The 12,587-nt window shown below is 40.0% G+C and overlaps 1 protein-coding gene across 1 annotated transcript in view; it reads right to left on the bottom strand.

Moving 5' to 3' along the window:
* Positions 1 to 5,583: 5,583 nt before the first annotated feature.
* Positions 5,584 to 12,587, bottom strand: part of LOC118377121 (transforming growth factor-beta-induced protein ig-h3-like) — a 37,039-nt gene continuing 30,035 nt past the window's right edge. The window contains exons 13-17 of the mRNA XM_052517219.1: positions 10,566 to 10,690; positions 8,246 to 8,348; positions 8,067 to 8,125; positions 6,438 to 6,465; positions 5,584 to 6,287 (exon numbers count right to left, since the gene is read on the bottom strand). Coding sequence (XP_052373179.1) covers positions 6,226 to 6,287; positions 6,438 to 6,465; positions 8,067 to 8,125; positions 8,246 to 8,348; positions 10,566 to 10,690 — 377 coding nt within the window. The 3' untranslated portion in view covers positions 5,584 to 6,225. The remainder of the gene's footprint in view (positions 6,288 to 6,437; positions 6,466 to 8,066; positions 8,126 to 8,245; positions 8,349 to 10,565; positions 10,691 to 12,587) is intronic.

Here is a 12,587-nt window from a genome sequence, read left to right as displayed (position 1 = left end):
CAGACGACACTACAGTGGTAGGCTTGATTACCAACAACAACGAGACGGCCTACAGGGAGGAGGTGAGGGCCCTCGGAGTGTGGTGTCAGGAAAATAAACTCGCACTCAACGTCAACAAAACCAAGGAGATGATCATGGACTTCAGGAAACAACAGAGGGAGCACCACCCCAAGCCACATCGACGGGACAGTAGTGGAGAAGGTGGAGGTGGTAGGGAGGTGTGCACATCACGGACAAACTGAAATGGTCCAACCACACAGACAGCGTGGTGAAGAAGGCGCAACAGCGCAGGAGGCTGACGAAATTTGGCTTGTCACCAAAAACACTCACCCCGCTATCATCCAGAAGGCGAGGTCAGTACAGGTGCATCAAAGCGGGGACCGAGAGACTGAAAAACAGTTTCTATCTCAAGGCCATGAGACTGTTAAACAGCCACCACTAACATTGAGTGGCTGCTACCAACATACTGACTCAAATCTCTAGCCACTTTAATAATAAAAAAATTGGATGTAATAAATGTATCAATAGTCACTGTTAACAATGCCACTTTTTAAAATGTTTACATAACCTACATCTCATATGTATATACTGTATTTTATACCATCTACTGCATCTTGCCTATGCCGCTCGACCATCACTCATCCATGTATTTATATGTACATATTCTTATTCATTCCTTTACACTTGTGTGTATAAGGTAGTTGTTGTGAAATTGATATATTACTTGTTAGATATTACTGCACGGTCGGAACTAGAAGCACAAGCTTTTCGCTACACTCCACATTAACATCTGCTAACCAGGTGTATGTGACCAATAAAATTGGAATTGATTTGGCACCAGGCTATAAAAACAACTTTAGGTATAACCAGTGAATGATTGATTTGGCACCAGGCTATAAAACAACTTTAGGTATAACCAGTGAATGATTGATTTGGCACCAGGCTATAAAAACAACTTTAGGTATAACCAGTGAATGATTGATTTGGCACCAGGCTATAAAACAACTTTAGGTATAACCAGTGAATGATTGATTTGGCACCAGGCTATAAAAACAACTTTAGGTATAACCAGTGAATGTTTGATTTGGCACCAGGCTATAAAACAACTTTAGGTATAACCTTTAGGTAGCCTGAGTGGTTAGAGGCTGTAAAACAACTTTAGGTATAACCAGTGAATGATTGATTTGGCACCAGGCTATAAAACCTTTGGTTAACCAGTGAATGTTTGATTTGGCACCAGGCTATATAAAAACCTTTGGTTAAGAGTGAATGATTGAGGCGGCAGCCAGGCCTAGTAAAACAAGTTTAGGTATAGCCAGTGGATTGATTTGGCACCAGGCTATAAAAACAACTTTAGGTATAACCAGTGAATGTTTGATTTGGCACCAGGCTATAAAAACAACTTTAGGTATAACCAGTGAATGTTTGATTTGGCACCAGGCTATAAAAACAACTTTAGGTATAACCAGTGAATGTTTGATTTGGCACCAGGCTATAAAACAACTTTAGGTATAACCAGTGAATGTTTGATTTGGCACCAGGCTATAAAAACAACTTTAGGTATAACCAGTGAATGTTTGATTTGGCACCAGGCTATAAAACAACTTTAGGTATAACCAGTGAATGTTTGATTTGGCACCAGGCTATAAAAACAACTTTAGGTATAACCAGTGAATGTTAAGGTCAAGACACCCTCTTCACTGATGTCGTGAAACATCCTGCTCTGTCAGAGATGAGTCATCAGGGCGGCAGGGTAGACTAGTGGTTAGAGTGTAGAGGCGGCAGGTAGCCTAGTGGTTAGAGTGTAGAGGTGGCAGGGTAGCCTAGTGGTTAGAGTGTAGAGGCGGCAGGGTAGCCTAGTGGTTAGAGTGTAGAGGCGGCAGGGTAGCCTAGTGGTTAGAGTGTAGGGGCGGCAGGTAGCCTAGTGGTTAGAGTGTAGAGGCGGTAGGGTAGCCTAGTGGTTAGAGTGTAGAGGCGGCAGGTTAGCCTAGTGGTTAGAGTGTAGAGGTGGTAGGTTAGCCTAGTGGTTAGAGTGTAGGGGCGGCAGGGTAGCCTAGTGGTTAGAGTGTAGAGGCGGCAGGGTAGCCTAGTGGTTAGAGTGTAGAGGTGGCAGGTTAGCCTAGTGGTTAGAGTGTAGAGGTGGCAGGTTAGCCTAGTGGTTAGAGTGTAGAGGTGGCAGGGTAGCCTAGTGGTTAGAGTGTAGAGGTGGCAGGGTAGCCTAGTGGTTAGAGTGTAGGGGCGGCAGGGTAGCCTAGTGGTTAGAGTGTAGAGGTGGCAGGTTAGCCTAGTGGTTAGAGTGTAGAGGTAGAGGTGGCAGGTTAGCCTAGTGGTTAGAGTGTAGAGGTGGCAGGGTAGCCTAGTGGTTAGAGTGTAGAGGTGGCAGGGTAGCCTAGTGGTTAGAGTGTAGAGGCGGCAGGTTAGCCTAGTGGTTAGAGTGTAGGGTGGCAGGTAGCCTAGTGGTTAGAGTGTAGAGGTGGTAGGTTAGCCTAGTGGTTAGAGTGTAGGGGCGGCAGGTTAGCCTAGTGGTTAGAGTGTAGAGGTGGCAGGTTAGCCTAGTGGTTAGAGTGTAGGGTGGCAGGGTAGCCTAGTGGTTAGAGTGTAGAGGTGGCAGGGTAGCCTAGTGGTTAGAGTGTAGAGGCGGCAGGGTGGCCTAGTGGTTAGAGTGTAGAGGTGGCAGGGGTGGCCTAGTGGTTAGAGTGTAGAGGCGGCAGGGTAGCCTAGTGGTTAGAGTGTAGGGTGGTAGGTAGCCTAGTGGTTAGAGTGTAGAGGCGGCAGGTTAGCCTAGTGGTTAGAGTGTAGAGGTGGCAGGGTAGCCTAGTGGTTAGAGTGTAGAGGTGGTAGGTAGCCTAGTGGTTAGAGTGTAGAGGTGGCAGGTAGCCTAGTGGTTAGAGTGTAGAGGCGGCAGGGTAGCCTAGTGGTTAGAGTGTAGAGGCGGCAGGGTAGCCTAGTGGTTAGAGTGTAGAGGTGGCAGGGTGGCCTAGTGGTTAGAGTGTAGAGGCGGCAGGGTAGCCTAGTGGTTAGAGTGTAGAGGCGGCAGCGTAGCCTAGTGGTTAGAGTGTAGAGGCGGCAGGGTAGCCTAGTGGTTAGAGTGTAGAGGTGGCAGGGTAGCCTAGTGGTTAGAGTGTAGAGGAGGTAGGTAGCCTAGTGTTTAGAGTGTAGAGGTGCCAGGGTAGCCTAGTGGTTAGAGTGTAGAGGCGGCAGGGTAGCCTAGTGGTTAGAGTGTTGGACTTGTAACCGGAAGGTTGCGAGTTCAAACCCCTGAGCTGACAAGGTACAAATCTGTCGTTCTACCCCTGAACAGGCATTTAACCCACTGTTCCTAGGCCGTCATTGAAAATAAGAATTTGTTAACTGACTTGCCTGGTTAAATCAAATTAAAAAAATGGTTGTAATTTCAACTTTTAATATAGGAAGAACAAAGCTCCTTGACTTTCCTCTCCTAGGAAGGGTAACAGCTGTCTTCAGGGATGATAATGTTATGGCTAGGTGTCTCGTAGAAGTGTTAAAGCCACAGGAACAGGACCAGTAGAGGAATACATGAGGTGAAAGTACCACACGTGCTCCATGTTACAGGGCTAATAACGGGTGCTAGGCCGACTTCATCATAGTCCGGAAGGGAACAGAATAAAGAATAAATGAAACAGAGGTTTGAACTTAAACAATGGGCACACTGACATAGAAACCCTCTGAACTTGCATGACTTTTGCTTTTAAAATGGTGTGCCAATCTACCATGTCTTGCTGAAACAATATACTATAGGCTACTAGTAGCAATAAATAACGTAATAAACTACATGACATCCAGCAACAACATTGAGTCTCTACATGTTTGGTTACGAATGTAATGGTAAAGATGTAACAGCAGTATTATTCTCCCTGACGGTCTTTGCTCCATATATTACCTTGAGCTCTAAGTCTCGTATAGAATCCGAACTCTGACATTTGAGAGAGTTCTAGAATCCGGTGGGAATTCCAGAGCTCTAAAGAGTGCCGTGACCTTTGCCTTCTCCATAATCTGTCTCATAATATTTAGACTTGTTAAATTGTTTCTTGGCATCCAGACCAGTCAGTGGCCTTCAGTTCCTGAGCAGGGCTCCTAGTCAGTGGTCTCTCTGCCCCCTGTAGCTCCAACAGCTTGGTAGTGTCTGCTCCAGAGTGTAAAACACTTTTGGAATGATCATTCATTGTTACGGATCATTTGCCGGGAGACCTGCCAACTGGGAGCTAGCTATTGCATGCATATATCTGTCTCCCCCTCTCTCCCTTACAACACTCCTATACACGGCCCTTCCCAGGCGCTCAACCAAGAAACTGGAACTCACAGTAGGGGTTCCTATGTTCTAAATTCTTTACAAAGAACAATCCCCCCAGAGAAATTACAGAAACAAACTTCAAAGAGTTTTTCAAACTTAACATTAAAGTCAATGTTAGTGAGTGGTGAGTTCGGTCTTGGATTCAATTATTATTGATATCACATGGATGAGATTAACTTTACAAAAATGTCTCAATTCAGTTTCTGTACAGTGAGGTGTTGACGTTGTTCTACAGATGGACCTGTGTCAGTGGTATTCAGCAGGAGTTTGTCTAATTCAAACAAAAGAAAGACATTGTTCTTAGACATTTTTGCACATCCTACCATTCCAGTGTTTAATTGGTATATTGTAATTACTTCGCCACCATGGCCTATTTATTGCCTTCTCTCACCTCATTTTCACTCACTGTATATAGACTTTGTTTTCTTTTGTTCTACTGTATTATTGACTGTATGTTTGTTAATTCCATGTGTAACTCTGTTGTTGTATGTGTCGAACTGCTATGCTTTATCTTGGCCAGGTCGCAGATGTAAATGAGAACTTGTTCTCAACTAGCCTTCCTGGTTAAATAAAGGTGTTCTCAACTAGCCTACCTGGTTAAATAAAGGTGTTCTCAACTAGCCTTCCTGGTTAAATAAAGGTGTTCTCAACTAGCCTTCCTGGTTAAATAAAGGTGTTCTCAACTAGCCTTCCTGGTTAAATAAAGGTGTTCTCAACTAGCCTACCTGGTTAAATAAAGGTGTTCTCAACTAGCCTTCCTGGTTAAATAAAGGTGTTCTCAACTAGCCTTCCTGGTTAAATAAAGGTGTTCTCAACTAGCCTTCCTGGTTAAATAAAGGTGTTCTCAACTAGCCTACCTGGTTAAATAAAGGTGTTCTCAACTAGCCTACCTGGTTAAATAAAGGTGTTCTCAACTAGCCTTCCTGGTTAAATAAAGGTGTTCTCAACTAGCCTTCCTGGTTAAATAAAGGTGTTCTCAACTAGCCTACCTGGTTAAATAGAGGTGTTCTCAACTAGCCTTCCTGGTTAAATAAAGGTGAAATTAATAAATAAATAAAACATTGAGTATGGTACGTCCCAAAGGCACCCTATGTCCTATACAGTACACTACCGTTTGACCAGAGCCCCTATGGACCATGGTCAAAAGTAGGACTTTAAAAACAGGGAATAGGATGCCATTTTTGATGCAGATAATATAGACAAGTGCCATGCCAATATCTTGAAACACTTAGGTATCGTCATGGATAGAACTTGAATAAATCCCAACAAACTACAAAATGAACATTTAATTTTTTGGGATGTGCAGACATTGCTCTTTGGTTTCCACACATAAATATATTGCTACAGTGTGTTACAAATGGAAAGCATGTGACATAACTATTGGTGCATTATTGTTTTTAACAGGTTTAATGGAAGAAAAAATAATATCAAAGAGAAGCAGAACTTATTTGCATATGCCCGAATAGCTTTTCCGTTCCAGCCTAAATATGAAAACATACTACATCTGTCATATCAAAACAAAATACAGTATATATTTCTCAAGAAAATCCGCTCTGCGTTTACATTTAAAATCAGAAGTCACGTGTGAACATTCAAAACACTTTTCATGAAACTACAGTATATGTAGTCATAGCTAGTTGCTGTGCTTTGGTTGTCCATTTTTCACATCAAAGAAAATACACAAGTAATTCAATTCTTTGGTCTTTGGTATATGAAAGCAATTATGGAAGATATTCCACTAAAATATACCCCAACTCTGTCTTCATCTAGAGATTGGTTAATATTTACCATCTTTGACAAAATGTGATCTATTACACTTTCTTTCTTTTCCCCCCCAGATAAGAAGAATATATTCCATGAACAAACAGGAACAATCCACTGATTTGTGTTGCTGTTGATGGTTCTCTCTTCATTTACTGGATGCGAGTCATCGTTCTGCTGGAGAGACTTTTCCTGACCTTCTGGAAGAGATCATCTGAAACAAAAGATCAAAACAACATTTAACACCAGTTCAACAGTAGTTGGTTTTGTGGAATGCACCACACGAGACTGTGAGACATCCAAGAATAATATATTATATTAATAATATATTATTATTATTATTATTATATATAATAATATTTACCATTTTTGACTCCGATTCTTGAGTCCGTCTGTGAATGAAGGAATTACAACAACATTTACAGTTGAAGTTGGAAGTTTACATAAACCTTAGCAATACACCTTAGCCAAATCGATCAATTCCTGATGAAAAATTCTGTCTTAGGTCAGTTAGGATCACCACTTTATTTTAAGAATGTGAAATGTCAAAATAATAGTAGAGAAAATGATTTCTTTCATCACATTCCCAATGGGTCAGAAGTTTACATACAGTCAATTAGTATTTGGTAGTATTGACTTTAAATTGTTTAACTTGGGTCAAAGATTTCAGGTAGCCTTCCACAAGCTTCCACAATAAGTTGGGTGAATTTTGTCCCATTCCTCCTGACAGAGCTGGTGTAACTGAGTCAGGTTTGTAGGCCTCCTTGCTCGCACACGCTTTTTCAGTTTTGCCCACATATTTTCTATAGGTTTGAGGTCAGGGCTTTGTGATGGCCACTCCAATACCTTGACTTTCTTGTCCTTAAGCCATTTTACCACAACTTTGAAGTATACTTGGGGTCATTGTCCATTTGGAAGACCCATTTCGACCAAGCTTTAATTTTCTGACTGATGTCTTGAGATGTTGTTTCAATATATCCACGTAATTTTTCTTCCTCAAATATGCCATCTATTTTGTGAAGTGCACCAGTCCCTCCTGCAGCAAAGCACCCCCACAACATGATGCTCCCACCCCCGTGCTTCCTGGTTGGGGTGGTGTTCTTCGGCTTGCAAGCCTCCCCCTTGTTCCTCCAAACATAACGATGGTCATTATGGCCAAACAGTTCTATTTTTGTTTCATCAGACCAGAGGACATTTCTCCAAAAAGTACGATGCAAACCGTAGTCTGGCTTTTTTATGGCGGTTTTGCAGGAGTGGCTTCTTCCTTGCTGAGTGGCCTTTCAGGTTACGTCGATATTGGACTCGTTTTACTGTGGATATAGATACCTTTGTACCTGTTTCCTCCAGCATCTTCACAAGGTCCTTTGCTGTTGTTCTGGGATTGATTTGCATTTTTAGCACCAAAGTACGTTCATCTCTAGGAGACAGAACACGTCTCCTTCCTGAGCGGTATGACGGCTGTGTGGTCCCATGGTGTTTATACTTGAGTACTATTGTTTGTACAGATTAACGTGGCACCTTCAGGCATTTGGAAATTGCTCCCAAGGATGAACCAGACTTGTGGGGGTCTACAATTGTTTTTCCGAGGTCTTGGCTGATTTCTTTTGATTTTCCTATGATGCCAAGCAAAGAGGCACTGAGTTTGAAGGTAAGCCTTGTAATACATCCACAGGTACACCTCCAATTGACTCAAATTATGTCAATTAGCCTATCAGAATCTTCTAAAGCCCTGACACAATTTTCAGGAATGTTCCAAGCTGTTTAAAGGCACAGTCAACTTAGTGTATGTAAACTTCTGACCCACTGGAATTGTGATACAGTGAATTATAAGTGAAATAATCTGCTGTAAACAATTGTTAGAAAAATTACTGTCATGCACAAAGTAGATGTCCTAACCGACTTGCCAAAACTATAGTTTGTTAACAAGAAATTTGTGGAGCGGTTGAAAAACGAGTTTTAGTGATTCCAACCTAAGAGTCTATAAATGTCTTACTATCATGGAAGAGGCAGTCCTGATGGGGTCATCAGCCTGTTCCCTGTCAACCTTAGGAGCTGGAGGAGAGAGAACAAGACAGGGTTAGAATGACAATTGGAGGATAATACAGTATGCCATATACAGTCATGTGAGATGGTTTATTCAGTATTTATGGACAGTGAAGCGATTGCTCTTACACAGTGGCTTTATGATGGCTCCCACAGCATGGACAACTCCATTGGTGGCCATCAAGTCGGCTTCAACCACTGGGACCTTGTTGATGTACACGGTCTGGTTCCTCTGAAGAACAAAAAGATACAGGGTATATATAAGGTGATACTTAATATTTTCATAACAGGGGTTCACAAGAATCAAGTTATGTTGAAAGAATGTACAGTACCAGTCAAAAGTTTAGACAAACCTACTCATTCCAGGGGTTTTCTTTATTTTTTTACTATTTTCTACATAGTAAAGAAAATTGGGTTTTTCTTTATTTTCTACATTGGCATACACTACAATGTGAGATGGTTTGGGATGACTTGGACCGCAGAGTGAAGGAAAAGCCGCCAACAAGTGCTCAGCATATGTGGGAACTTTTCCAAGACTATTGGAAAGCATTCCAGGTGAAGCTGGTTGAGAGAACGCCAAGAGTGTGCAAAGCTGTCATCAAGACAAAGGGCGGCTACTTTTAAGAATCTCAAATATGAAATAGATTTTGATTTGTTTAACACTTTTATGGTTACTACTATATGTGTTATTTCATAGTTTGATGTCTTCACTATTATTCTACAATGTAGAAAATAGTAAAAAATAAAGAAAAACCCTGGAATGAGTAGGTGTGTCCAAACTTCTGACTGGTACTGTATATATCAATACATTGTGCACAATGTAAATTATGTAAGTCATAGTACACAATAAAAAAAGTTGCATTTTCTCCACTGAAAACAAAATCATAAATAGTAGACTGGTTTCATAAACTGGTAGTACATGTTAATACTGGTAGTACATGTTAATACTGGTAGTACATGTTAATACTGATGGTACTGGTAGTACATGTTAATACTGGTAGTATATGTTAGTACATGTTAATACTGGTAGTACATGTTAGTACATGTTAATACTGGTAGTTCATGTTAGTACTGGTAGTACATGTTAGAACTGGTAGTACATGTTAGTACTGGTAGTACATGTTAATACTAGTGGTTCATGTTAGTACTGGTAGTACATGTTAATACTGGTAGTACATGGTAATACTGGTAGTACACGTTAATACTGGTAGTACACGTTAATACTGGTAGTTCATGTTAATACTGGTAGTTCATGTTAGTACTGGTAGTACATGTTAATACTGGTAGTACATGTTAGTACATGTTAATACTGGTAGTTCATGTTAGTACTGGTAGTACATGTTAGAACTGGTAGTACATGTTAGTACTGGTAGTACATGTTAATACTAGTGGTTCATGTTAGTACTGGTAGTACATGTTAATACTGGTAGTACATGTTAGTACTGGTAGTACATGTTAATACTGGTAGTTCATGTTAGTACTGGTAGTACATGTTAGTACTGGTAGTACATGTTAATACTGGTAGTTCATGTTAGTACTGGTAGTACATGTTAATACTGTTAGTACACGTTAATACTGGTAGTACACGTTAATACTGGTAGTACACGTTAATACTGGTAGTACATGTTAATACTGGTGGTACACATGTTAGTACTGGTAGTACACGTTAATACTGGTAGTTCATGTTAATACTGGTAGTACACGTTAATACTGGTAGTACACGTTAATACTGGTAGTTCATGTTAATACTGGTAGTACATGTTAATACTGGTAGTACATGTTAATACTGGTAGTACACGTTAATACTGGTAGTACACGTTAATACTGGTAGTTCATGTTAATACTGGTAGTACATGTTAATACTGGTAGTTCATGTTAATACTGGTAGTACACGTTAATACTGGTAGTACACGTTAATACTGGTGGTACACATGTTAGTACTGGTAGTACAAGTTAGTACTCTTATTACATGTTAATACATGTTATAGCAGTACTAACATGTACTACCAGTATATGTTAGTAGCCTTTCAGTTCAGATCATGCTAGTACATGTTCATATTGTTATTACATGTTAGTACTGGTAGAACTGGTGGTACACATATTAGTAGTATCAATATCAAACATCGTGTTGCAGGATCAAATTGTTCCAGGATCGTGTGTTCTAGAATCGTGTGTTCCAGGATCGTGTGTTCTAGGATCGTGTGTTCCGGGATCGTGTGTTCTAGGATCGTGTGTTCTAGAATTGTGAGTTCCAGGATCGTGTGTTCTAGGATCGTGTGTTCTAGGATCGTGTGTTCTAGGATCGTGTGTTCTAGGATTGTGAGTTCCAGGATCGTGTGTTCTAGGATCGTGTGTTCTAGAATTGTGAGTTCCAGGATCGTGTGTTCTAGGATCGTGTGTTCTAGGATTGTGTGTTCCAGGATCAAACAGTCATGAGGGCCTACTGTACCATGTTCAGCTCCAGCTTGTCTCCCTGCAGAGGCTTCAGTCTGGTATGGGAGCCCACTCCTCCACTGACCAGAATCTCCTTAGCCATGTGGTACTTCAAAACACTGGCCAGCTCCTGGGGGTTGCCTAGACAACAAGCTGATATTAGAACACCTACCAGATCATGTTGTATCTCTATGGTCTAGACGTTTACAAACAGAGGAAACTGAGGAACACTGCTGAGGAATGAATGCTTAAAAAGTGAAAAGGAATTGGTTGTGCAACATGGAACTGATGAGTTAAGGTACTTCGCAAAACTTTAGCATTACAGCTACATTCTCAAGTCATTGAACATGAAGTCATTGAACATGAAGTCATTGAACATGAAGTCATTGAACATGATGTCATTGAACATGAAGTCATTCAACATGAAGTCATTGAACATGAAGTCATTGAACATGATGTCATTCAACATGAAGTCATTCAACATGAAGTCATTCAACATGATGTCATTCAACATGATGTCATTCAACATGATGTCATTCAACATGATGTCATTCAACATGATGTCATTCAACATGAAGTCATTGAACATGATGTCATTCAACATGAAGTCATTCAACATGAAGTCATTCAACATGATGTCATTCAACATGATGTCATTCAACATGATGTCATTCAACATGATGTCATTCAACATGAAGTCATTCAACATGATGTCATTCAACATGATGTCATTCAACATGATGTCATTCAACATGATGTCATTCAACATGAAGTCATTCAACATGAAGTCATTCAACATGATGTCATTCAACATGAAGTCATTCAACATGAAGTCATTCAACATGATGTCATTCAACATGAAGTCATTCAACATGAAGTCATTCAACATGATGTCATTCAACATGAAGTCATTGAACATGATGTCATTCAACATGAAGTCATTCAACATGAAGTCATTCAACATGAAGTCATTCAACATGAAGTCATTCAACATGAAGTCATTCAACATGAAGTCATTCAACATGATGTCATTCAACATGATGTCATTCAACATGAAGTCATTCAACATGAAGTCATTCAACATGATGTCATTCAACATGAAGTCATTCAACATGATGTCATTCAACATGAAGTCATTCAACATGATGTCATTCAACATGAAGTCATTCAACATGATGTCATTCAACATGAAGTCATTCAACATGAAGTCATTCAACATGATGTCATTCAACATGATGTCATTCAACATGATGTCATTCAACATGATGTCATTCAACATGAAGTCATTCAACATGAAGTCATTCAACATGATGTCATTCAACATGAAGTCATTCAACATGATGTCATTCAACATGAAGTCATTCAACATGAAGTCATTCAACATGAAGTCATTCAACATGAAGTCATTCAACATGAAGTCATTCAACATGATGTCATTCAACATGATGTCATTCAACATGATGTCATTCAACATGATGTCATTCAACATGAAGTCATTCAACATGAAGTCATTCAACATGATGTCATTCAACATGAAGTCATTCAACATGAAGTCATTCAACATGATGTCATTCAACATGAAGTCATTCAACATGATGTCATTCAACATGAAGTCATTCAACATGATGTCATTCAACATGAAGTCATTCAACATGAAGTCATTCAACATGATGTCATTCAACATGATGTCATTCAACATGAAGTCATTCAACATGAAGTCATTCAACATGTCATTCAACATGAAGTCATTCAACATGATGTCATTCAACATGATGTCATTCAACATGATGTCATTCAACATGATGTCATTCAACATGAAGTCATTCAACATGATGTCATTCAACATGATGTCATTCAACATGAAGTCATTCAACATGAAGTCATTCAACATGATGTCATTCAACATGATGTCATTCAACATGATGTCATTCAACATGATGTCATTCAACATGAAGTCATTCAACATGATGTCATTCAACATGATGTCATTCAACATGATGTCATTCAACATGATGTCATTCAACATGATGTCATTCAA

This window comes from Oncorhynchus keta, chromosome 4 (assembly GCF_023373465.1).
Source record: "Oncorhynchus keta strain PuntledgeMale-10-30-2019 chromosome 4, Oket_V2, whole genome shotgun sequence".
In the NCBI taxonomy this organism is placed as follows: Eukaryota; Metazoa; Chordata; class Actinopteri; order Salmoniformes; family Salmonidae; genus Oncorhynchus; species Oncorhynchus keta.
This window is presented reverse-complemented; position numbering and strand designations above follow the sequence as displayed.